This window comes from Sciurus vulgaris (assembly GCF_902686455.1).
Source record: "Sciurus vulgaris genome assembly, chromosome: 5".
In the NCBI taxonomy this organism is placed as follows: domain Eukaryota; kingdom Metazoa; phylum Chordata; class Mammalia; order Rodentia; family Sciuridae; genus Sciurus; species Sciurus vulgaris.
In genome coordinates, this window is record NC_136465.1 from 21,115,653 (window position 1) to 21,142,943 (window position 27,291).

The window sequence follows — 27,291 nt, forward strand, 5'->3', positions numbered from 1 at the left end:
AAGGAGCACAGAGGGAAAGTTTCTAGATTTTAAATCCTGAAGATATTTAAACTTAAGTGTTGGGATGCTGAGGTACCAGTGGAAAGGGGGCATCACAAGGGGGATGTTACTAAGCAACCCTTTTTCTTCTCTTTAGCTGCTTGTGGAGGACTTCTCACCAAGCTCAATGGCACTATCACCACCCCCGGCTGGCCTAAAGAGTACCCTCCCAACAAAAACTGTGTGTGGCAAGTGGTGGCACCAACTCAGTACAGAATTTCTATGAAGTTTGAGTTTTTTGAGTTGGAGGGAAATGAAGTAAGTGAACCATACATACCATGCATTTGAATTGTACTTTGGGAATCACTAAGGCAAACTGGCAAAGTTAAAAAAGAAAGGAAATAAAAATGATCTAGTACCATAACGTAGGTGTTGTAGATTTGTTTTGTTTTGTTTTGTTGCTTTTGCCTATTTCTGCAACTGATTATGATTGTTGTTGATGTTGGATGATATTTTGGACAATTTCTGGGAGATTGGAAATCGGCCAGAGGGAGTTTTTATTCAGCAGATTTAATACACACTATTCTTCTGATTTATTAAAGAACTATAGCATCTTTAGGGTCAGCTTCATGCCACATAGACTTTCTTTAAAAAAATAAATAAATAAAACCAGGATCCACACAAAAATACACATATGGGAGAATGTAGAACATTTTGATTGCAGAAATGAATATATTTCCACTAATTAAGCATTAAGAGAATAAAAATTAGAAAGAAGGGAAAGTAGGTTAAACAAAGAAGAGGCAAAGATTGATATACAAAAGCAAAATTATGTATTAATCCCACAAATAGTCCCATCATTGTCCCCAGGGCAGTGATTCATTACCATTCTGTTCTCTTCTCTGTGTAGCTTTCCATTATGAATTTTGCTCCTGGTTCATCAATAAGGGCATGGGCTGGGGATGTGGCTTCATGGTAGACCACATACCTACTGTGCTCACCGCCCCGAGTTCAGTTCCAGCGCCACAAAAGAAAAGAAAAGGAATACTTGTTTTGAACCTCGGTAACATAGGTGCTGAGTGATCCTTTCTTTCCTTTACAAAATATAGCATACTATAGCAAAGGTACAGTTTTCTGTCAGGTGGTCACATTAAAATAAGTGAGACCATATATTTGAAAAATCCTACCTGTGAATACACACTAAATTCAAGTGCAATGTCAAGCTCTGAAATGAGAACCTTTTGAAAAATGCCCTCATCAAGGCTGATTTAATTCCAGAAAAAAGGTGATAAACACTTGTTTTGTTTGACCTTTCATACTTTCTTTTCTTACTTTTTTCTGCTTCCTGTCAGCTTAGCTTACTCTTCAATGAACATGATTCGACACTTCTAAATATAATCAAATTAATTCATAAAAATATTTAGTCTTTGTTATATTTCTGTCAAAACTTAAAAAAGTGTAAGAACAGAAATATATCTGGAATAATAACTGGAAATATTTGTGGACTTTACATATAATTTTGCCTTTGTGTACCTATCTTTGCCTCTTCTTATTTTAACTTCCTACTTTTACTTCTGTTTAATTTTTTTTTTCTGCCTGTAGTAGCCAAGGTACTTCTGTGCATTTTTAAAATCTCTTTCTATGACTTTATTATAAAATAGGTAGCTTAATTTTGTGTTCCTCTAAAGTAGATTGAAATCTGAAATGTAATGAATTTATATATTTTAGATAATTGTAGAGGTTTAAAACTCAATGAACCTTTTGAGATTATTTTTTAACATTATGTGTGAGTTTTATGATGGGATATACTACAGTTTTAGTATATATTAATATCCTTTTAATATATTTTATCCACATGGAATATTATTTTCTTTTCATAATACTTCAAATTTGGAGAAATTTTAAAGAGAAAATGATTTTTTATGATATATTTGGAAAATCTTTTCTTGAGCTACATTTCTTGAAAATGGGATTTCTGTGTCAATTCTGTGATTTGATATGAACTGAGTATTGAATGACTTCTATTGTCCTAGTTTTCCCTAAAGCTATTAGTTGCAGCAAGTGAGATATTTTGATTTATTAATTGGTATGTGTTTCTGAGAAGATTAGAGATTTATGTTCAGGATGAAGGAAAACAGTCATTTCACACAAATGGGGCATTGTCCTTTGAAAACATTGTTCTTATAATAGAGGACCCTTACAAAATTTTAAAAATATCCCAGAACTCTTTGTTTATGCTTGTGGTGAGAAGCCATCACAGAATTCTGTTTTCATAGTTTGATATCTATGCAGTTATGATCAGAGACCTGAGCAAAAACTTGACTTTCAGAATAATGGGTTAAGTTTAAACTTTCATTATTTTCTTCATTTTATGGAGATACCAAAGGAAAGTCAACGGCAAAGAACTTAAGCTTTATAAGTATTCTCCTAGAGTATACTGGAGACCTCTTTAAACAAAAATCTCGGCTGTAACAAAGTAGGTAGAAAAGTTATCTCATTTTTCCTAGCATCATTTTGCTTATTTATCACCTAATTAATATCACAAGAACCAGTAATTTGAGTTGACATAGTTCAAAGAACACATCATGCCCCAGGGTTCAATCATATGCATTGTTAAACCTTGCTAATTACACATTTATGTAATAAGGTCATTCATGTAAGATGTGTTCTTTAGAATGTGCCCTATTGGAACATTGGAAAAGTGTATTATGGAACATCTGAGAGTCCATAAATTGCTTAAGAATACCTGGCACTCACTTGCCTTCTTCCATTTGGGTATTGTTAGTGCATTACATATAAATCAGAATGAATATACCTCAATTTGATGTATATTCTTGCCTCCATCCACTGAACAGAATTGCTATTGGTTTGTGATCCAGTCACAAACTTACAGAACAACTACTAAGTACCTACCAACTTGAAAAAATTAAGAAATATCAGTCATTTTCATAAGTTTGAAAGGAAACGGATCTTTTTTATTATATACCAAGTAGCATTATAGACAGATGTCTTCCATTTTGAAGGTCAGTGATGGTGTTGTTCTGATCAGAATGTCACGTTTCCACAACACAGCGCAAGACTAAGTCAGACTCTGTTCATCCCCATGATGCCAAGTATGATAAGTATATTCTGGACAAGTTATATAAAAAATTCTGAACCCCACGTTTCTCATCTCTACAATGGAATGGGTTATTTCTGTTGCTAATGTTTGTTTTTTACAATCTACAAATATCATGTATATTACCTGTCATGTTTGGTAGTAAATAAAATAGTAAATAAGTACTTTCGCAGTTCCTTCAGAAATTTAAAACAATTTAAAAATAAAAAGTAAAAAAACAACATCTGCTGCTCTTCTGCCCATCAACACCATCATCTCAACAAATATTCATCTCAATTCCCCTTATGATTTTGTCTTTTTTGAAAAGATATATTCAGTTACTACAAAGAAACAAGCATGTCTGTGTATATACAAGTCTAGAAAATATTCACAACAAAATTTTCTCTAACCTATCTTTCATACCTTTGGTCTCAGAGTTGAACCATGTTCTTGATTTTATTTTTTAACTTGTTATTTCCATTCTGTCTACCATGGGAGTAAACAGGTAAAAACATGATACACTTTTCAAATAAATGTCAATTATCTGGTATTATCTGGACTAGTGACTAGGACCACAATGTTGTTTTTCCAGGTTTGTAAATATGATTACGTGGAGATCTGGAGTGGTCTTTCCTCTGAATCTAAATTGCATGGCAAATTCTGTGGTGCTGAAGTACCAGAAGTGATCACATCCCAGTACAACAACATGAGGATTGAGTTCAAATCTGACAATACCGTATCCAAGAAGGGCTTCAAAGCACACTTTTTCTCAGGTATAAGTATTAACATGTTGTATGTGTATATTACTGATCTTCAACATGGATTGGCTTAAACCATATCTTGTATTCATCATTTGCTCTTAATAATCTTGGAGGTACAAAGAGTGCATAATACATAACAGTTTATCCTAGGATTAACAGTTTTTTACTTAAGATATTAATAAAAGGAGTCTTGATGAAAGGTTGCCCCTAAATAATTAAACTTTATGTGTACTTTAATATTATAAAGTCTGGTACAAATAACACAAAAATAATGATATGATATTTCCTGAATTATTATTTGTTACAGGTGTATGGGAATAATGATACCAGACTTCTGTAAAGTGGAATATTTTTTAACATGATTTTTCTTATTTTTGGAAAATGTGGTCTCGTTTTAGACTCTTCTATTTTGCGACTTATTTCTTATTATTGTTATATTTTCATTGTTATTTTTAGGCCAGTAACAAAATACTTGCTTTGCTTTGTTGCTTCAGGAATGATTGCAATGAGAAACTAAGAAATATGGATTATAATTTTATTAAAAATAATATAGGATTCAATATACTTAAAATGCTTTTTACCTCTGTGTTTGGAAATTGACAACCAATTCAAAATAAAAATTTATACTTAAAAAGCTGTAATTTGATAAAAGCTAGCCAAATTTTACAAAAATAGAAATGTGAAATTTCCCTATTTTCTCAATCTCAGAATGATTCTTTATAACAACAACATTTCAAAACTTCAAAAATAGATAAAATTGTAATAAATCTTAGCATAGCGATCTAGTCTGCCTTTGCACAAAGCTAGCAAGCAATTTAAAGCAACTGAATTCCAATTATTCTTTAATATTAGGTAATTTGGATTGAGTTAATTTGGAATCCATTTACTCCAGTCCCCCTGTGTTTAAAATTAATGAGATTTACAATGTCCAAGGTTTGTTTGGGATTTGGGGGGGTAATTGAAGTAAATGGTTCACAAGCTTCATTGAGTTCCAATTCAGACACAGAAGTACATTCAAAATACAATGGGTCTCAGCTCTCTTGGTCTTGTTCCCTTGCCTTCTCACAGATTTAATTACCTTTTAAAAATTCTCCTTAGGCATTCATTTAAGATTTATGTTCTTCAAAGTAGAATGTGACTACCTTATTTTAATAAAATAGAGACGTTCTTAGATTTTACTATTATATAAATATCATGGACTTTATAAATGTTAAGTGATCCAAGGGTTAGGTAGAGACAAAGCTACTTACCTTAAACCTTAGTTACTTTAAAAAGTGAGATTATAAATAAATTAGTTACTTTAAAAAGTTACTTTAAAAAATAGTTAAATTTAAAAAGTTACTTTAAAAAGTGAGATCATAAAGAAATTCAGTTTTATCACAACATTCAAAGTATTCAGGATCCTTTTCACATTACCTTAGTCACATACTTCACTTAAAGGTTCTTTAAAAATACATGCAACACATACTGACTTCAAATTATGATTAAATTTAGCAATACTCCAATAATTAGAATTCACTCTCTGTTATTTTTGGTCAGGCAAAAATTTCCAAATTATAAAGACAAGATTATTAATTTGAATCTTTAGAACACTACTACTGCTATATAAAATGTGCTTCTTTAATTCTTAGAATACATATATGAATGCAGATGGTACTTTTATCACTTGAGAAGATAATAGGTTTTACTGTTTTCTCTGTGTAGTGCTGCTTTGCAAAATTAGCTGAGTATCTTGGTAATACTCAGCAACTTATTTGCTGTAAGTCATGTTCACTAATGCAATCATTTAGAAAATGATGTTTTTAATATTTATATTAGCACTTTAGAAACACACACACACACACACACACTACATGCAGTATTTAATTTGAAAAGAATCTAGCCTATATTGATGGAGTGCAGGTAGTTAAATAAAATGAACAATGAAGTTCAGGAGGAATCTAAACCCTGGACATTTGTATTATATTATTATGTCCATTTATATGTTTATTTGAAAGATGAGCTGCTGAGGAGTTACTACATTACTTAGGGTCACAAAGCATTTAAACCTGAGTCTGTCTTGGTTCACAGATCATTCTCTTAACCATGAAAGCAGATTATGACCTTTGCAAGGAACATTAATAATGCATATGTGCCACTCAACACCCTTATGACGTGAAAAACAACAGATACACTTTCCACTTCTTTATCAGATTACTATTTTGTAAAGTGCAAAATAATCATCAAGTATAAATTTTCATTGTTCCTTTCTGATGCATCAAAAAGACCAAGTAATTTGTCAGATTCATATTTAAAGTATTGTGGTTCTGGATGATACCTATTGCACAGCTTATTTTCTGGAAGTTTCTGTCAGTGGGGAATATGTTTGCTCAAGAAAATAGAAGGTAGAAACATAATATTTGTAGTAAATTACCATTATGGTACTATAAAGAGATGGGTGCAAATAAGGATTTAGATAACTAAATAATCTTAGACTGGTGATCTTACAAAAATATAATCTATAAAAGTTTATCATTTTAATAGGTCTATTCACATTGAAAATATTATTTAACAGTTCTAATAATGCTTTAAATGTCATGATATATAATAATTTGTTAAAAATCGAACATTTTATTGTAACTGGATTTATTCAAAAATAAGTACATAAACTATAGTCATACTATACTTCACAAAAAAACTGAAGAATTTTTTTATGTTAAAATTCATTATTGGGGGCTTTGTTAAAATGCATTATTGGTTTTATTGTCAGATTCTTTAGAAAAAATATCAGGCATAGAAATCAAGAGTAATTAACATGACTATTCTGTTTGTCTCAGAAATCGCATTCTTTTGGGACACTTTCATAAATATCCCCAATCAAGAATTTAAATATAATGGGATAATGATAGAAATTTTTACTAAACAGTGTGACAATAAAAAAAATTTTGAGTTACAGCAAATGGACTCTTGTTCCATAAAGATGGTTTAATGAGTTCATGGTGCAAAAAGTTGAAGATGATAAAATATTAATAGACATCTAGGTATAAAACTATCTGTGCACTGTTCATATAGCTAAGCATGTGACTGGATATAAACCTGAAAGTTGCCATTTATAAATATTGAAAATGCTTGTAAAGTGGGAATATGGTGACTGATAGTATACTCCAATTTATCTCAGAGCATTTCTCTGATTTAAATATAAAGTAATTTTTGAAGAAAAACCCTTAAAATAATATTTCTACCATAAGTTCCTTAAAATATTTCTAGATTTGCAAAACATTGCCTGATGGACTTTGATTTTTTTTGAGAGAAGAAAATTTTAAATTTATGTATTTAAGTTCAATATTAATACAAGATAGAATCAATAGAAAGGAATCAAATCAAGTTAATTTGTAATTATCTTGTTACAGACAATAGAATAAGTATCAAAAGATATTTTGTGGGAACTTAGTCTGAAATAAGTAACATTTATAGCCAGTGTTTTAAAATTTCAAGATTAGTTATGGTTTTATGTAATCTTAACAAGGGGTATAACATGTTCAGTTACTTTCCTCTTATTCTTTTCCTCATAACAATTACAAAGGAATTCAATAACAATAAAAAACAGTATTTTATGATAAGTTATCCCATAGTATTTGGAAAGGAAAGTAATTGGAAAATAAATTTAAGCTTTCTTGAAGTCATACATAACAAAAAAGGCAAAGAACTATATTTAAATTTTAATGTATACAATGAAATAATGTACTTATGTACTGTTTCTAACATAACATTATCTAATAAAATAACCACATAGATTGTAGATTATTTTTGCACATAACCTCAGATTTTTAAATGAGTACCTTTTAGATTTAAGGAATAGAATCTAAGGATGTTTCTAAGAACTTATTAGCAGAATAATTAACATCAATGATTCCTGTCACTTCATGTTCATGAAACTAAGAAACCCTCATATATCAATTCTAATTAAGCTTCATAAATTAGTTATGAAAATGTCATAGCTTGAAATGTGGGAAGTTAATTGATTTTATAGCAGAAAAGCTTTTAAGCTGCTCCACAAAAATCAAATTGTAATGCACTGTAATGATTCCAGAATATATTTAAAGAACAATAGAAGTAACTAATATTTAAGAAAATAAAGAAGTTAGGACTATCAAAATAAAGCTATTGGGATATTATCTAGAACTATAAGTCTATTCTTTTTTTTTTAGATAATTCAGAATATAGTAACATGGGCATTTTCTAGAAGATACCTAATTGCTGAAGGAGATTTGTTATTAGATTAATAACAATTATTTATTTTCCATGCCAGTAAAACAGAACTCAATTTTACATGATATTGTTTTTGAGCGCAGGTACACAAGTGTGCACAGGTATACACTATATATAGTTTACTTAGTTTAAGTGGTCAGGTAAAGTTAACTGTATACCTCTCAGAACAAATTATTTTTCTTAGGATAGGTTAAGCCCAAAGAAGTGTTAGTAGAAATTTATGCATGTGAAACAGCAAAATTTGGAGACAACTTGACAGGATTTTTAAAAATTCACTGTAACATTCACAATTTGGAAATATAGCCCATGATTTTAGGCAGTGGGCATTGAGCTCAGGGTGCACCTTTGTTAGGCAACCCCTGTACAATGAAATGACTCAGTTTTGACTACTAGGATAATCAGAACACTGAATTTGAAGAAGAAAACTCTTTCAACAGCAATCTCCCTTGGGGATAATTTAATAGGAATGTGATCTAACTGTTATTGTTAGACCAAGTGACTTGTTCAGTGACAAAAATGGAATAAAATTGAAGTTTGCCTTCTCCCAGTTCATTTTGGTCTGTGAAAAATATGGAGTATGATAAAATAATTTTCATTTCAATATTTCTAGTTATAAATTCAAGTGATTTTGACTGACATACTCAAATCCTTTCACAGATATTTCTTTGCAAATATTTTTTTAACACTGTTACTCTTCATGGAATGGTTGTTATTTGTAGATGACATTCAATCTAATATTACCCTAACAGCAGTGTAAATATTGGTGTGATTCATTACTAGTAGTAACACAACTACAATATTCCTACACAGTTTTGAATCCTGCCTCCAAGTTTTCAATATTAGTAAGATTTAATATCTGCATATTTATGGAAAGAGCAATAAATAGCTGTCAGAGTTTGTCACTGTTGTAGCTCTCAGAGTTTATCACTGCTTTCTAAAGGTGTTTATTTATTTAATAGTTTTGTGTTGTATGTGCTGTGCATGTGTGTGTGCAGGAGTACTGTGTGTATCTCTTTATTTCGGGTCCTGAGAATTCTGTTTGAGAATATTTGCTTTCCTATATGTTGCTGTTCTGTTGCATGGAATGTTTACTTCTTTTTCCTACAGATAAGGAAGCTTTCTGCAAAGAGAAAATTTTTATTTTTGAATCTTGCAAGAACTTGTCACAGGTTGCCACTTCAGTTCCATCCAGTATGTATTATTCATAGACTGATGACCTCTGATAGTCTCAGAGGTATGCTGCAGGCTCTGATGGGAAAATACCACCTCCCTTCTCCTAATAATAGAACTTTTCTTCATCTAACACAGAGGAATGGAAAGCAGACATGTCCATTCCCAAGAACGGGGCTCATTTCTATCTGCAGAAGAGAAACGTTTTTTTTTCTCTTCACAAAACTAATAAAAACTATTATTTTTTCTTTATGGTGTGTCTACTCTATGAAAATACCAGAAAATTTCAAATGAATAAATGATTTAACTCTCAATTATTTAATTTATTATGCAGACATTTTAAGAAATGTTTAAAACTCTGCATCCTCCTCCTTTTCTCTTTTCTGGAATTCTTCATTCTGTGAAAAGTCTTTAGAGTTAAGTCCTGAGAAGGGAAGAGGACAACATTAGACATTCATGTTTGTTAACATTTATCCCCATACCCTGTGAGTTTGATGGCCTTTCATAAGTAAGAAATAGAGCATATTTGTGAAATTCTTCTTTTATGTTATTGTTCTTTCTTACAAGCATAAGAAATGCAAAAATGAATTTACTTTAATTAGAATAGTTAATTAATTAACTTTTATTAAAAATAGCTTCAAACACGTCCAACATAGTCATTATTTTCTAGATAATTTAAAATATTAAGTAAAAATATGACCTTTCTTTGTCTGCATGATGTAAAACATCTGGCTTATTTAAAATATTCCAGTGATTTCATGAAATTTTCTCTTTTCATATGACCATTTGACACATGGAGCTCAGTTTTAGATGCTACCTTTTTGGACATGATAACTTCCCTCTGCTGCTTTTAGTTATAATTTTGGTTAATCCAGGTTTGCATCTTAGCTAAAATTTAGATTAATCCACAAATACATGCTAGCAGCCTAATTGATGACTCTTAATTTTCAAGGGACTTTGACTGAAATAGGAAACAACAGATGTGGGAATGGAGGAAGGAAACACAGACAAAAATGGAAAAGTAAAACATAACAGATAATGGCTACATAAATAATAATGATAACAATAATAATGCTTCATCTTGTATTTCTATAATTTATTTTATTGTTTTCCTCCTCCTCTTTCTTCCAAATGTTATTTGAAAAGTTATTTTCAACACAATAGAAATAAGAATAATTGGTTGCCAAAAATTATTAAAATATAATTGGTTTTACTTTCAATTCTTTTTCTCTTTAGTTACCACTACTACAGTCCAGCTATGTCCTCTGAGGTCTTGAAACTAATCAAACTTGGAAAGATAAGCTAGTGAAATGACATTTCTACTAGGATGAAGTTTAGATGTTAGAACTATTTGATGTGTTGGAATTGTTTTGATTATACAATGAGTATGGATTTAAACGCTCTGTAATAATACATGTGTTCTTAATTTTTGTGCCTCACATGAATGGCAATTCAGACAGACACAAGGAAAGGAGGAATTAGACAAGTTTGCCTCCACAGGGAGGGTCCTTAAGCACTTCATTTGTTTACCAGTCAATTATAAATGGGAACAAATTTTCTCTAAGCTACTTGCTTAAAGTTGTTAGATTTCCATACCACTCTCAAAAGTCTGATTGACCATAATATGACTTAAGTTTGTTCTATTGGATCTTATTTTAAATAAAGCAAATCATCATTATATAAACATTTTCATAGGAAGTGTGTTTCTATTTCAGATTAATTGTAGTATCAGAAATTTTTAAGTTGTCCTTTTTCATTTAACAAAGATTTATACTATATTCACTCATGAGGAAGGCCTTTTCTAAAGTTTCTTATGATAAAACAATATATTTAAAAAAATTTACTACTGAACTATGTGAATTAAGAAATGCAGGCAGGCAACAACATAACCATAGTTAATATGATTCACCATCCATTCATTCTGTTTTTGTCATTCATAATTCATAACCTATAATCCTCACTGTTGATAGAGTTAAGGGAATGGGGTTTAAATTATGATAAATTGCTCCAAAATTAACTTTATGATGCTAATTCTCAATTAATTTCTGCTTTCTTGTGCAGTTTGGTGTTTGTTACTCTTTTAGAGGCTAATTACCTTTATTTAATTTTTTTTGCTTAGTTCCCATAATAAGCATTAAAAGAATCATGGCAGTGTCAAAGATAGGCAGAAAACACATAAATCACAAATATACTGATTCTGATATATTCTTTAAAGATTGGAGAATACCTGTATTTATTTGAAATATTCTGCCAAGGCATGAATATATCCTCTATACTGTGTGTGCTGTCATGCAGTCAGTCTTTACAAGTGGAAAAAGTAGATGTATATTTAAAAATCACTACCAGATTATTTAATAAAAATGAACAAAAAGATAAAAGTCAGAATAGCATATTCTGTGTGTCATGTGAGCTCACTATTTCTCACTAGCAAAATCAGCTGACAGTATAAAATTTGATTTTAGCCTGACCTCTGATATGACTGTGTCCTTTTTGTTCTCTGTGTGTGGGAGTGATGAACGTCTGAGTGATATGCCACCATATATGTGTGTCAAGAGCAACCTGCCAGTTTGGCTTAAATGGACATGCCAGCCATGGGATGACAACTGAGTAATGTAGTGTGACAGATGATGCCTGTCACTGGATTGACTGCCTGTTAATCTAGTTTGGCTTTTTCCCTGTAGTGAATATATTGACTATTTCTTAAAGCTCATATTTCCTATTCTAACCTTTACTTCTAGCACACTAAAAGCCTTTTTAGAGGATGACTTATTAATAAACTAGTCTGCCAGAGTAGATTTGTTTAAAATATAAATTAACTTTCATCTTTTGGATGGTCTAACGATGTCTTTCTGTCTTGGAATGTTTTGAAATGTCCAGATTCATTAATGCCAAGCATATCTGCAAAGTTAATGAAAAAAAAATCAACTGCAGTAGTTATACTGAGTGATTTTTTTAAACAATTATATATAAATCTTGGAAACTTGTTTAGCCTCTGTCGGTACACCATGGTTAATATATTGAAGGATTTATTTGACCTCCACATAAATGCTGTTTCTTGTCTTTATTAAAGCTACTCATGATTTTAAATTGATTTCTAAAAGTTGACAATTGCTATTTAGATTAATTGGGAAAAGATCCGTTGACTCTCTTTTTTCCCTACTCAAAACTTTCACTCCAGTGTAGGAGTAAACAAGTATTGCAAGTTGTCGCCCTAGCATAAGTATTCTCAGAAACTCATTCCATGGTACAAGGCTCCAAGCTAAACAAGAAAAGGGGGAAACTAAGACACCATAAAGTTTTTAATTTTTTTCATGTCAAACATAGGGAAAGCTGTGACTTAGTTTACCCTTTGCCACTGTTTGCCACAATAAGTGACTCTGCTCTGAGAGCCTTTGTTTTTAAAAGCTACTTACTAAAACTATGGTGTTTATTTCCTTGCTAGACAAAGATGAGTGCTCTAAGGATAATGGTGGGTGTCAGCAGGAATGTGTCAACACGGTGGGGAGCTACGTGTGTCAGTGCCGTAACGGATTTGTGCTGCATGAGAATAAACATGATTGCAAGGAAGGTATGGAAAGACATTTCTTTTCTTGACAACGTCTCAGATATCATGTGGTTTGAACAAAGTCCTGCTTCCGAGGAGAGTTAAGCTTATCAATGAGTTTTATCACTGTTGAGTCATCAGAGGTCAAAATAAAAATTTTAAAAATTCTGTGAAATGTTTATAGATCCTAGTCATACTATGGAAAACTTCATTATATTACTCAAAGGTTTTACAACTCTCACGTGGGCAGTGTTAGAGTAACTTGTATATGAGATACAGAAACTGCTATGAAACCATCTTGTCACTAAAAGTCAACACGTTATCCTCAGGTCTTTAGAGAACAGACCTTAAAACATTAGCCATATATAAACTGAACTTCTGTAAAATGTTTTGCATTTGGTGTTATATCTTTCCCCCAAATTTCTCATACATGAGCTTCATGAGTGATGTGCCTTAAATACCAGACATATCAAGCTCAAATGTCTACCAAGAGAAAGACATTTGAAAATGGTATGTGCCATTTAAAGTTTTAAGTCAGGGTTTGGCCAGAAAATGAAAAGCAAGCATACTGGTAGCACAATACTAGCCTGCCAGATTTTGTTCCCAAAGCCTTAAAAAAATTCCAAGATTTTTAAAAACCTTGAGTTTAGTCCCCTCTGCTACTGTGAGTTAGATGGAAACAGAAGATACTTATTCAGTTCGTACTTCTTCCTTTGAGAGTCTACTCTGGAATTTTCTACTTAAATTGGATTTATGCCTATTTCAGAAAGAGAATTATTAAGGGAGATTTTTTATAACCACATTTTAGTCTGTTTATGTACATTGGAAGAACATGACTAAAATCACAGTTAGATAATGGACTTTTTATACATACCTTAGAAATGTAAAGAATATCCTAAACTGACCTTGTTCCATTTAGTTCCATTCAAATAGGATCACATGTTGGCAACGTTTCTTTCTTTCTTTCTTTTTTCTTTTTCTTTTTTGAAGAAAATGGCATTGTACAGGACCGTAAGCAACCAGGAATTTTTTTTCTGTACTTTCCTGTATGAGCATGATATTTGTAACTTTGTTGTATTTACTATTAAATCAGCAGGCTGGGCAAAAGGCCCAGAAGTCTTCTTTTAGAAATGGAAGGTAATTCAGAGAAAAACAAGAAGCAGCTTTTGCAGATTATGCATGTAACCCATAGCTCATAGATAGCAAATGCCTCTCTGTTCATTACAGTAGCTAATATTTCCAGAAGTAATTTTATAGGAAACTTTCTTTTAGATAGAATGATATCCAAGTACCTTTTAATAAAATGAATTTTATTGCTAGGAAAGGAGTTGAATTTTCTTTTACCTCTGCTGTAGCCTAGGCACCTTGTATAGTTCAGCAGTAAGCCTGTTTGCTTTGTTGCAGACACACAGACTCCCTATTTCATAAGGCAAGGCAAAAACAGGGATGATGAAATTTAGTAAACCCTCGTCATGATGGGATCCAGAATTTTTTTTCTTTCTTTCTTTTTTCTTTCTTTTCTTTCTTTCTTTTTTTTTCTTCAGTGCTGGAATAGAACCCAGGGCCTGCACATGCTAGGCAAGTGCTCTGTTGCTGAGCTATACAGCAGCTTTGGGTCCTGAGTTTTAAGGCTGTTGTCTTGCTACATAATCCTCATTTGTTTGCCAGGAGCTGAATTTTATTTGTGTCTTCTTTATATTCCTCTGCATTGCTAATCCAAATCTCCCTATGAAGAACCAGCATGGTTAAGATGAAGGAGTAGATTAAGTAATGTAACAGTGGCAGCAGCAACAACAGCTATTGCATTAATTCATGTTGATATGAACCCTTACTCTATCCCTGTGGTGTGATGGTGTATTGTTCATGTAGTAAAGAATTTCCCCAAGTAGACTTCTTGAAAAATTTTAGAAAATCATTTATAGTTTACAAAGGGATACACAATATGTAACAAATAATTCCCATCTAAACCAGGATCTATAGGTTATTGCTTCAAAAATTACAAAGAGTGAACACAACTTGATGATATTAAATAGTTCTAAACTTGATATTTACAGTGTGAAATGGTCTTGTCTGAGCTGACATAAACATAAGAAGTTTCATGATAATGGAATGAGATATTCTTTCTAGTCAGTTTAAAAGCTGTCTCCAAGACTAAGTAGTTGTTCATTTATTCTGCACCCCCAGACTTCATTTTTCTTTGATGAAATTGGGGTTAATTTATTTTAGCAACTAAAACTGTGTCTTAGGTATCCAAGTGTCCACTTCACTAAAAGGGAAAATGAAAATACATGATTACTAAAATGCTTTAATGATGTTAATTTGCTATAAGTAATGTTCTGTTAATGGGGAAATAAAAAAGAAATAAAAATGGCATAGTTCATTGCTTTTTGTTTATAGCAATGCATTACATATTTTGCAAAACCCAGTGTTGATTTCTTGTCAATATATGTTACTCTATTAAAGTCTGAGTTTATGGACTCAGCAGTTTAAAATAGGAGTTCCTTTTATTTTAGGCATTTATCTGATTTGTGGAAAACACTTAATTTCCAGTGAGTCAGACAACAAACATTGCCTGATTATGCTCAGCAACTTATTTGCCAAAGCAGATGAATATGATAACAGAGACCAGAATGATGATTAGCTAGTATTCAGAAAAATCTTTCAACAGAGCAGTGGGCAAATAGGCTGCTTGTTTTCTGGTCCAATCCTGGGCTAACTTCCACACTGACTGATATTATCATTATTGGCACAGCTGAGTGTGAACAGAAGATCCACAGCCCAAATGGCCTCATCACCAGTCCCAACTGGCCAGACAAGTATCCAAGCAGGAAGGAGTGCACATGGGAAATCAGCTCCACCCCTGGCCACCGGATCAAATTGGTAAGTAAGCCCTTCCTTCTTTCTACTGAACTGGAGGCCCATGTCTTTTGCAGGTAAGTACATGGTGGTGGGGGTGGGCAGGGGTGTTTATTCAATTGAATTAAATCAGCAGACAGCTGGAAAGAATTTTTCTTCTCATGCTTTCCTACTTACGCTAAACAATTCTTGATTTCCTAGATCAAGGTGACAGCTCTGTTGTTCTCCTCTAAAGATTCTTCTACTTTATACTTTAGAGGGCATTACCAAAGTCATTATAAACAGTAAACTTTATTTCCTAATATATTACTGGTAATGATGATTTCAAAGGGGGAGAATAAATGAAGGAACCAAAAAAAAAAAAAAAAGAAAAAAGAAAAAGAAATAGAAATTCAGAAATTCAGTAAAAAAAATAAATAGAATAATAGAATAATCATTTACTTAAATACAACTTATACAATAGTATATTCTACTGGCTATGTCAATTCTTTATGTTTCATTTACAAAGATTGTATTTTTTGTACAATAGAAACAATATTATCTTATGGTTTGTAAAATATAATTTTTGCATAATGTATTGCCCTCAGTAATAAGATGCTGATATCCTTATATTTCTCCCACATATTATTCTACATGAGTAATTTAAATATGAACATAAAATTTGTCTTCCCCTCTGCATTCTTTAATCATTGCATTCTGAACTGGGCACCTGATAGTAAATGTTGTTTTGTTTTATTATAGATCATAGGATCCATAAATTATGCACTTTAAAGAAATAAAATAATGGAAATAAAGAAAATTAACAATTTCCTACAATATGCTGTAGTTAGAAGCAGAAGGAAGTGCTCGCTAGCAAGCCTCAGGATATAATCTAGGAAGCACTATAGTAATGAACAAAAACGATCTTAGGAAAGAGGCTACTGATCCAAGGTAGTTCCCTAGACCATTTGAGCCATAAGGTTAACTTGTAATTTCCATGTTTGGATCTTTCCATTCAGTGAATTTATTTTATTTTATTTCACTTTATTTTATAAGGTAATAAAGAAGACTTTACTCAAATGTGGCATTATGATAAAATTAGAGACAGCAACAGAATATTCATATCTCTAGTATGGAGTTCCTTCCATTTACTGTATTTGTGAGTGATTTTTCCAGTCAGAGATAACAATTCAATTCATTTCAGTCACTGTTGATGGAAGCTAGATTCTGAGATGATAGCACTGTAGGAACACACTGCTTTCTAGTCCTGTCCAAGGTCCTGATTGAGAGAATAATTCTCTGAACCTTAAGGACTGAAATACAGAGTCTGCATCTATTTAGTGATGCAACTCGCTAAATGAGTTTGGAAAATAGATTTTCCTGATCACATGTATTTATGCAGATCAAAATTTTGTCAGAATATTCTGAAGAATTTCTCCTTATATTGTATATAGGATACATACAGTATCACTTTTGAAAGATATTTCACTGGGTATAGAATTCTAGGATGACAATTTTATGTTTTCTTTCTGCACTTCAAACACCTTACTCCAGTGGGATTTTCAGGCTTTCAAAGTTTCTCATAATTTATAAAATTTATCTTTATTCTGTGTGAAGAATAATTTTTTCTATGGATACCTTTGAATTTTTCTTCTTATTTGAAATTTGAATATGATGTGTCTTTGTGTGTTTATGGTGTGTTTGTAGATATGTGTCTGTTTAGTAATTTTCTAAAAGTAATCTCAAAATTCTCTAAAATTTCTGCATTCCTGAAATTCCTGTGGTGTCTGTCATTATTTTCAAAACTTTTCAACCATTATTTTATTTTTTCACAGATTTCTTCTGCACCATTGTGTCTCTTCTTCCAGATTTAAAGTACTTTTGATATTTCCCCACAACACTTGCATATTGTATTAATTTTTGTCACTTGTTTTAAGTTTGAGTAATTCCATCTGATGTTTCTTCAAGTTCAGTGAATATTTCTTTAGCTATCTTGAATATACCTATGAACTTGTTAAAAGCACTCTCTCTCTTATCTTGTTTTTATTCATCAGTTTAGCATTCATATTTAACTCACTGTGATAGCTTCCATCTGTGATGGTCAGTTTGGGCTGCAGTAATGAAATACCATAGACAGAGTGGCTTAAACAACAGAAATTTATTTTTCTCACAGTTCCGCAGACCAGAAATTGCCTGTAGGGTTGGCATTTGGGGAGACTTCTTTCCTGTTCCCCTTTTTGATTTTTGCATGTGTAAGGAAAGGATTTTAGTTTTTCTTACTCTTCTTATGAGGCTACCAGCACTATAGGATTACAGCGCCACTCCTTTAAATTAATTTAACCTAAATTAACTCCCTACAAGTCTTAGCTCTATGTATAGTCACAAATACAGTTCAGCCAAGAAGTGAGATGTTTTAGAAAAATGTTCCTTTTATGATTGGTTTAATTTCAGAGAAAAGGTCATCTGCCATGGAGTTTTTCAATTATGTTTCATTCTGTCAGTTTCGCAGTTTCAGGTCATACATTTGTCTTTAATTCATTTTGGTTTTGACTTGATTTTAGTATTTGGCAAGAGATAAGGGTTCGATTTTATTCTCCTGCTTGTGGCTGTCTGGTTTCCCCAATAACATTTATTGAAGAGATAGTATTCTCTCCATTGTGTGTTCTCATTCCCTGCATCAAAACTGAGTTGGCTGTAAATGCTTGGATTTATTTCTGGGCTTCCAGTTCTGTTCCATTGATCCACATGCCTGTTTTTATGCCAGTACCATGCTATTCTGGATGCTACAGCTTCGGAGTGTACATTGAAGCCAAGTAGTGCTATAACTCCAACTTTGTTGGTTTTACCCTAATTGCTTTGGATATTTGGGGTCTTTTCTGATTCCATACAATTTTTAGAATTGTTTTCTCTAATTTGTGTGAAGAATGTTATTGGTATTTGATTTTGAATATGTAGATTGCTTTGGCTAAAATGATATTTTAACAATATTAACTCTTCCATTCCATGAACATGGGGTATCTTTTCATTTATTTGTATCTTCTTCAATTTCCTTCATTAATGTTTTGTAATTTTTAGTGTAGATATCTTTCACCTTCTTGGTTAAATTTATTCCCAAGTGTTATGTTTGTAGCTGTTGTAAAAAAATAGTCTGCTGTTAGTACATATAGAAATGCTGTTGATATTTATATGTTGATTTTTGTGTCTTTCAACTTTACAGAATTAATTAGTCTAACAATTTGAGTCTTTAGGGTTTGTTTTTTATTTTTATTTGTTTATTTATTTTTACTATAAGTTCACAACATCTACAATCAGGGACAATTTCACTTCTCTCCTTCTGATAGGTATGCCTTTTATTTGTTTCTCATACATTATCACTCTGGCTAGAACCTCCAGTATTATATTGATGAGAAGTGGCAAAAGTGGCATCTATGTCTTATTTTGGATCTTACAGGAAAAGTTTCTCATTTTATTTTCTGCTGAGTGTTATGCTAGCTGTGGGTTATCATATATGGCTTTCATTGTGTTGATGTAGATTCCTTCTGTACTACTCTGTTGAGAACTTCATTGTGAAAAGATGTTAAATTTTGTTAAATGCTTTCTATGTATCTATTGAAATAATCACCTTTTTTCCTTCCTTCTGTTAATACGATGTATAAAAATTGTTATTTGCATATGTTGAACTATCCTTGCATCACTGGGATGAATCCTACTTGATCATGGTCAATGATCTTTTTAATTTACTGTAGAAATATTTTACTAGTGTTTTATTGAGAATTTTTGCATCTATATTCATCAGGATTATTAGCCTTTTGCATAGCCTTATGATTTTTAAATTCAGTCTTAAAGATTGAAAATGTAGCTTATACTCACTTTTCAGAAAGCTTCTTGTTCAAAATGTTACATAGAAAATGTAATAAACTTTGTAGATTATACAATCTGTGTTGCAACAATTTAATAGTGATGCTTTAGTATGAAAGCAACCACAAAAAATATACAAATAGTGTACTCTATTGTGAACCAACGAAAGTTTATCTTAAAACAAACTGTAGGCCAGATTTGTTCTGTGAGATATGGTTTGTATTCTCCAGAACTAAGAAAGTCAGGAAAAAGAATTTGGAATCAGATTCCTAAGTGTTTGTGCTCATTTTCCCTGAAAAAATTACATGAACTGAGAGGGTTAAAACATTTAGTCTTTCTTCCTTTGGAAGGTAGAATAATGACCCCCACAAAGATGTTTATGTTCTAATTCCCAGAACCTATGAATATGTTAACCTTCCGTGGCAAAAGGGACATTGTAGATACGGTGACAATAAGAATCTTAATATGGGGAGGTTATACTGGATGCAGGGTTCTTACAAGAGGGAGGCAGCATACCAGAGAGGAGAGAAGATATTACATTACAGATTTTGAAGCTGGAGGAAGGGGACATGAGTTAAGAAATGCAGACTACTCTAAAGGCTGAAAAATGGAAGGAAACTGATTCTCACTCAAGACTTCTAGAAAGAAAGATCTGCCTACCCATTTTAGACTACTGACCTCCAAAATAGTAGGAGAATATATGTGTGTCATTATAAGTCACTGGGTTTGTGTAAATTGCAGCAGTGACAAGAAATGGATATGATAACCCTGAATGTAATGTATGCGTTTGTGTATTTAATCATGAAATGATAACTACATGATAGTTTTACAGTTCAACCAAAAGTACTTAATCAAAAGATAGTTGTAAAAGAAGTCTTCCTACTATAAAAGGAATAAAGTTCTGAATGAATAAGGACAAGGATCTATATTGCTGGTTTTATCTTATCTTGATTTTGAGAGATTCAAATAATCTTTAAGTTTTTGCCACCTTTTTTGTATTTCAAACTAATCTTCATTAAAAATAAAAACAAAGTTTTAGGCATAGGATCATATGGCAATAGACTAATGTGCTTTGATTTATCATATCAGGGTTTTGCTAAGTTATGTATAGCTGCAGTTTACAGTTTCATATATGAAATATTTAAAAAGCAAAGCATCTACAACTCTCATATAATTCTCCACTATAAATCCATATAAAGTATATTTAATCGCAGTTATAGGAGATTCATGGAAAAAAGGGCTTTTGAATCAGAGGACTGGGGTTTATATTCCACTCTGCTGTTTTTTCCAGTGGCCTCTAATCCTTCAAATATCTTGTGGGAAACCGAATGACAGTTCTTACTGAAAAACAGGAAAAGGTGAAAGATGTCTGGAAGTGCGAGCTCTAAGGTTTATCTCTCCACTGCCCGAAGTGTATCATCTCTTTAATTTTCTTAGTTTAAATGTTCCTTCTAGCTAAATTTTATTTCTGCATTAAGTGCAATCATTTTATTTTCTCTTCTTTCGTGAATACATGTAGTTACTCTCTGTGGCTTCATCCTTTAGCTAATGCCTGTATTTTCAATAAAAGAACCTCTACAGGTGCTCATATGACCGGATAGCAAATAGAAGCCTGGGCCGTGGCCATCCAGGTAGATTAGGCTTGTATGGGTGTTCCAGAAACAGAGTTATTATTTCCACAGCCTATAATGAAAGTTGGATTTTCTTTCTTTTGAATTGAACTCTTAATCTCTTAGTTTGCCTTATGGGAAATGCATTAGGGTTTCTGACTAGAGCTCTTAGTTATCTATGCCTTTTTAACCTTTCTAAAACCTCAATTAATAAGCTTAAAATCATAGAAATATAATCATGAAATGCATAAGCTTTAAAAATTTAATGCCCAAATGCTTATGAAGTCTTAATTTGAATGCTTAAGAAAAAATACTTAAGTAAAAAATGGGGGAGGGGTTATTGTCAGAAGTCAGAATTCCTTACAGCTATGTATATTCAACCCAGTGGGCTATCCTGTCCCCCTGGTGAACTTGAAGGACCTTTTGGAAATCTGAGTATCTTCTGAGCTATTTCTGTTCCTGGTAGCTGGAAAATTTCAAATTCTATAACAGAGATTCTTAGTTCAACATGTGTCACAAAATAAAGTTCATTGTGTATCATACATCTCATTGTGGACTTTGAAATATTTTGAAAGTTATTCCAGTTTCCCAAGGTTCCTAGAGATTTTCCTGTGGCCTTGAGGTATTTTTTTTTTTTTTTTTAAGGTGAAGTCATTATATATGGAGGTCTTTCTATGTGGGTGTTTCTGTGGCATAAAGAACAGATTTATGAGACATCAGTGAGTTAGGCATGCCTCTGATTGTGTGTGGTGGCACTTTAGGTCAGACTGACTTCTGGAAAAAGACCACACAAATCTTTGCATTTGACCTAACAAGCTGCTACCTATCCCAAGAGGAAAATTCACTAATATGTTAATGAATAAGCATTGTTTGTATCACTTGAGCATATGTCAGCCATGGAATCTTTGACTAATTTAACTCTTGCAGACTCAGTCTGATTCCATTAGTAATTCAATAGGAAGCTGGAGCTATTTGGCTCCAGACCAGGTGTCGATATGGCTCACAGCCCAGCTCAATGCCACCTTGTGTGGTGTTGCTCCATTATTTTAAACAGATGTTGTTATTTACTCCAGACATCCTGCATTTCATTAGAGAGTGAAATAGTTGCTTATTCATCTCATTCACTTAGTTTCCAATGGACCAGTGAATGGGCTGAACATGTGTGGTCTGTAAATGCAGATGCACATTTAGCAATTACTTATGGGTTTATACTTTAGAACAGCATTGTCTCCATCTTTCTTAAAATGTTCTCGTTTGTATAGTAGGTTGCCATGTTCTTTCATAACAATCAAAAGAGATAATTACTTGACATGCAATGAATTTCAGATACTGTTCTTCTCCCTAAACAATGTTTTATCCTTTTAAAATCACATTGTTCTTTTAATTCAGAGACTTAGTTTCATACTTAATAAAGAACTATGGGTATAGTTAAGCCAATTTTCTCCAAGTGGTTTCTTACTGGTTTCAAACTGATATTAAGAATGTGCATGTGAGCCAGGTGTGGTGGTGCAAGCCTGTAATCCCAGTAGTTCTGGAAGCTGAGGCAGGAGGACCACAAGTTCAAGGCCATTTTTGGCAACTCACACAGACCCAGTTTCATTAAAAAAAAAAAAAAAAAAAAAAAAAAAGGTTGGGGTGTGGTTCAGTGGATAAAGTCCCCCTAGCTTTATTCCTTAGTATATTTTTTAAAATGTGCATGTGTCCACAGTGGTAGCTGGAGCTGATTGAGTACCGTCTCATAAGACACAGAAAACCAGAAGTTTTTGTTGGCCATGTCTATGGCATTTTCCTACAGGAGGTGACTATAAACATGAGATAGGTGGCAAGGCTATTGATGGACATACCTCTCAAGACATTCAGACATCCACTCATGGTCTTCTGCACCCCATGCCCAGTGTCTACTTTACTCCACTCTAATAGATTGGAGAAATTGGAGATTACAGAGATTAATTAATTAATAAGATGGACTCCTTCAGTGATCACCTGGTTTATATGTTGTGCTTCAGGATAAATGAACTCTGCTACAGTTTTCTTGTTCACTGTTTTGCTTGTTTGTGTTTTGTTTCCAGTGAGATTCTTTGTGCTACATTCAGTCTTTTTTTGCTCAATCCAGTACTTTTGATGAAATGAACTGAGTCTTCCTTTTTGCCCATAAAAATGACAACTAATAATGTCTTCTAATGTCTTTTGGCTATCACAGGTTTATTTATACTTTTCAAGTTGAATGCATAAAAGAGATCAGTCCTCTTCCTTTTCTTTGCTTGCTTCTTTTAAGCAACCTCATCACTTTCTCCTACTCCTCAGTTACTATCAAAGTCTTCTGTCGTTACTTCCCTTACTCCTCTAGAGTCAGATGTGATACTAGGTGGCATGATGTGATGTGGAATAAATCAGCACTGAGAGTCAATTGTTTTTACTATCTTCAATTAGACTGAAAATAAGACCACTACACAGAATTTCATTAAATAAAACATTTGTAAAAAGCTTAAGTTCAAATATTGTATGCTGCAGGAATTGTAGCAAACTTAATAAAGTTTGGAGCATATTTTATATTTCTTCATATTTATTTTCTTTATTACTTTTAGCTTTGCTTTATAGACTTAAGTAGAAATGATCATTTATTTTTTCACCATGTGATTTTTTTTTTAAACTGGGGAAAAGAAAAAGTTTTAATTGCCATCAGTAAATAACCTGTAATTCCAGGAGTTATTGAATAGCTTGGGCAATTTTATTTTCAATCCATCTCAAGTAAAATTGTCTTGATGATTCCTAATGTATTACTTATATGTATTTACTCAATTTTAATTTTATATTTGCTAAAACTCACACATAAAAATCACTACATGGAAAAATTAGAATTTATAAATCATATAAATAACAGGAAAGCATACCAAACTTTCCAACATACCAGATACTAAAATAAGTATACCATCTACCTGAAAAGTGAATTAAAGTTATTCTCAACTAATAGAATTGTCACATTAGTGTTTTCTAATACTATGGTTTGTAAGATCTAAATAGTAAGTATATAGTAAAAATTTCCTTTATTTTAGTTATTCTATAAATTTTATTGCATTTAAATTTTGCGAAATGGTAATAGTTATGGGACTTTCTTCTGCACTTAAGTGTCCAAAGGTAGTATGATATTAACTAGTTTACAGTCATCAAAACCAGAAGCGATCAATTTTTTAATACAATTGCAAAACATTTTCAGATGAATCCTTGGATTCAGTTTAGCATAAAATACCATTTTGTTATTATAAGCTGTTTCAATTCTATGTAGATGAAAATTGATTTGCAATTGTAGAATTATCTGCAATACCTTCAAAATAGAATTTCACATTGTATTATTTAACTTTCCATTACTATTAAAAAAATGAGAGAGTCAGCATATAAAGAGAAAAAGCTTTTTTTGACTCAGTTTTAGAGTCTCTGGTAAATTAGCTCTGTTGCTTTTGTGCATACGGTAAGGTAACACATCATGGGCAGCAGTAGATGGTAGAGTAAAATCAATCACCCCATAGCCAAGAAATAATAGTCAGAGGAGGCCAAGGGCCTACAGTCCACTCCTAGGGAAGGTCTCCAAATGGATCTAAACACCTCCCACAAAGCCCGGTCTCTTAAAGGTTCCAATATTTCCCAGTAGTGCTACTCTAAGGACTAAACCTTTAACACAGGGTTGGTCCTTTTGGGGAATTCAAGATTCACACTTCCATATACATGAAGTAGTTATATTATTGGACTCATTTTGTGCTTTCCTAGAGATTACACATTCTATTGATTTCACAGTCCTTTGACTAATGTGCTTTATGGATTGAATCATTTGTATCCCCTCAACATATTTTATTGATATTTTAGCTCCACAGAAAAGAACTCAGTTTAAGTGATTTGTGGTTTTTTTTTTTAAGTTTTTTTCTTTCTTTTCTAAATAGGCTTTTAGTGAGTTTGAGATTGAACAACATCAAGAATGTGCTTATGATCACTTAGAAGTATTTGATGGAGAAACAGAAAAATCACCGATTCTTGGACGGCTATGTGGCAACAAGATACCAGATCCCCTGGTGGCTACTGGAAATAAAATGTTTGTTCGGTTTGTTTCTGATGCATCTGTTCAAAGAAAAGGCTTTCAAGCGACACATTCTACAGGTCAGCAAATTAAGGTCGTGCTTCTCTTGTCTAAGACACAGATATCTTTTCTGGTGAATATGTGTATTTCATTACCAGGATCCTAAATGAATCTCCAAACACCATAGAAAATCTCACTAAAGCACTGTGTGAACTATTTGCAGAACCACTCAGCACCCTGCTTCAATATTTTTGCAGTTGTTATACATTTAGAAGAAAAATATTTGGGAGTTTGATTTGTGATTAATACAGTATAGTCGAGTACTGCTATTTCTAAATATTTGTATATGAACTTCGAAATTTAGTAGTTTGACTCATGTGTTACTGCTAACAGAAATCTGTAGCATATTGAAAACTTAGTATCTAATAACATACCAGTTTAGCTACTTTTGCATTAATATATTTTTGTAAATAAGTATGGGATTTATCTCTCTGTTTAACGGAAGTTCATTTCTGTTCTTTGTTATGCAACATGATTTCCCTCCTAATGCTGAACTCTAATTTGAGTTTCAGAGATTGAATTTCAACTGTTCTGGGTGTCTTAAGAGACAAAAATTTTAGTCAAAATTTTAGAACAAAATTGCTTGTGGTTGGAAGACATTTAATTATATGTTTCAGAAAATGTCTAAGGAATATCCCCAATTTTCATTCAGTTCCACAAAAAGAAAAAAATTGTAGCCACTTGTCGAAGTCATTTAGCTTACAGTGACATCTAGTGGCATCGACAATGCACAATTGATATACTTCCAGGAAAGACTTTGTATACAATTTAAGAATATACAAATGCAACTGTGAAATAATTTTAATCATTTATTTTTGTCATGTTTTCCTCCTGATTGTTTTTATTTTCTTTGTTTCTCTTTGCTTTAGAGACTTGCTTTCATTGTCCAATATTATTTTTTAGTGTCTATTTTTATTGTGAGCACTACATTTAGGTTGGAGTCTATGAGAAAGTAGATATTATTTATGCTGGACAATATGACTTCTAAAGTAATATAAATTAATTATTTCTCATGTACTAATATCAATATGGTTTAAGAAAAATCTCTTATGAGTCGTGGCAATTTTGCATTAAGGATTTTCTGTCTACTTGATATTTACTGTTTAAACATATTCTTGATGACTTGTTAAATACTAGTTAATAAGCATAGTTCTTAAAAAAGTTTGAGTCCTATTATTTCATCAGTATTTTTGAAAACATGAAGTTAATGGCATTTTAAAAAAATATCCTGTCCATCAGTTTTTATGAATATAATGTGAAAATACTTTGTTAAAATTCTTGAAATAACTAATGATAATTAGTAGTTAAAAATTACCTATTTATAAATGTTTCTTTTTTCAGTTTTTTAAAATCTTACTTTTACAGTGTTTGCTTTTACCCTTTGTAACTGGGAGGATTGAAGTTAAATTATGTTCCAGTGAGTAATACCTCTGGGTCCTGGTCCAAGTGTGACTTACCTGTCAGGGAACTTTGGAAAAGATCATTTCTTTGAACCTCAGTTTCATCATCTGTAAAATAATAATCTAAAGATTATTTACATCTGTAATTCAAAAATATTATTTTTATGAAGAAATTGAAAAATTGCATGATTAATTAGTTTTTGTTGTTTATGAAGTTGTGTTCTCATTTAGTCAGCTACCTTGGAATTTTCTGGATACTGTATATGCCAAATATTCTTACATACTGCCTGATGTTTACATCTTCTCAAAACATTTTCTTAAACAAGTTCACTTATTCTATAATCTTTCATCAATTTTTTTTAACCTTTGCTTTGGCTAGACAATGCACCATGTTAGTATTTTATAGGAAAAAAATCAGAAATTTGTGGTAAGGACAATTAGAAGAAATTCCTGTGTGTAGTTGGCTTATAGTCTAAAATGAGCTTCTGATTTTTAGTTTATCTTTTGATTTTTGCTGACAAGGCAACCCAGTCCAGTACCATATCTGACAACTTTTGCTACATGTGTAAAGCACTTTTGCATTATGTTCTGCTTTCTAGAATACATGTTGTTGTTACAGATGAGTCCTCAAGTATACATTTTAATTTACTTACATTTCTTTGT

At 32.1% G+C, this 27,291-nt stretch overlaps 1 protein-coding gene across 6 annotated transcripts in view; it reads left to right on the top strand.

The window, feature by feature from the left end:
• Window positions 1–27,291, top strand: part of TLL1 (tolloid like 1) — a 205,825-nt gene that overhangs the window by 169,719 nt on the left and 8,815 nt on the right. For 5 of the 6 annotated variants that reach the window (XM_079143345.1, XM_079143346.1, XM_079143347.1 and 2 more), the window contains 5 exons: window positions 137–297; window positions 3,669–3,849; window positions 12,698–12,823; window positions 15,552–15,679; window positions 25,035–25,248. In XM_079143345.1, coding sequence (XP_078999471.1) covers window positions 137–297; window positions 3,669–3,849; window positions 12,698–12,823; window positions 15,552–15,679; window positions 25,035–25,248 — 810 coding nt within the window. Of the gene's footprint in view, window positions 1–136; window positions 298–3,668; window positions 3,850–9,192; window positions 9,277–12,697; window positions 12,824–15,551; window positions 15,680–25,034; window positions 25,249–27,291 lie in introns of all 6 variants that reach the window. The other variant, XM_079143351.1, reaches the window with a different exon arrangement.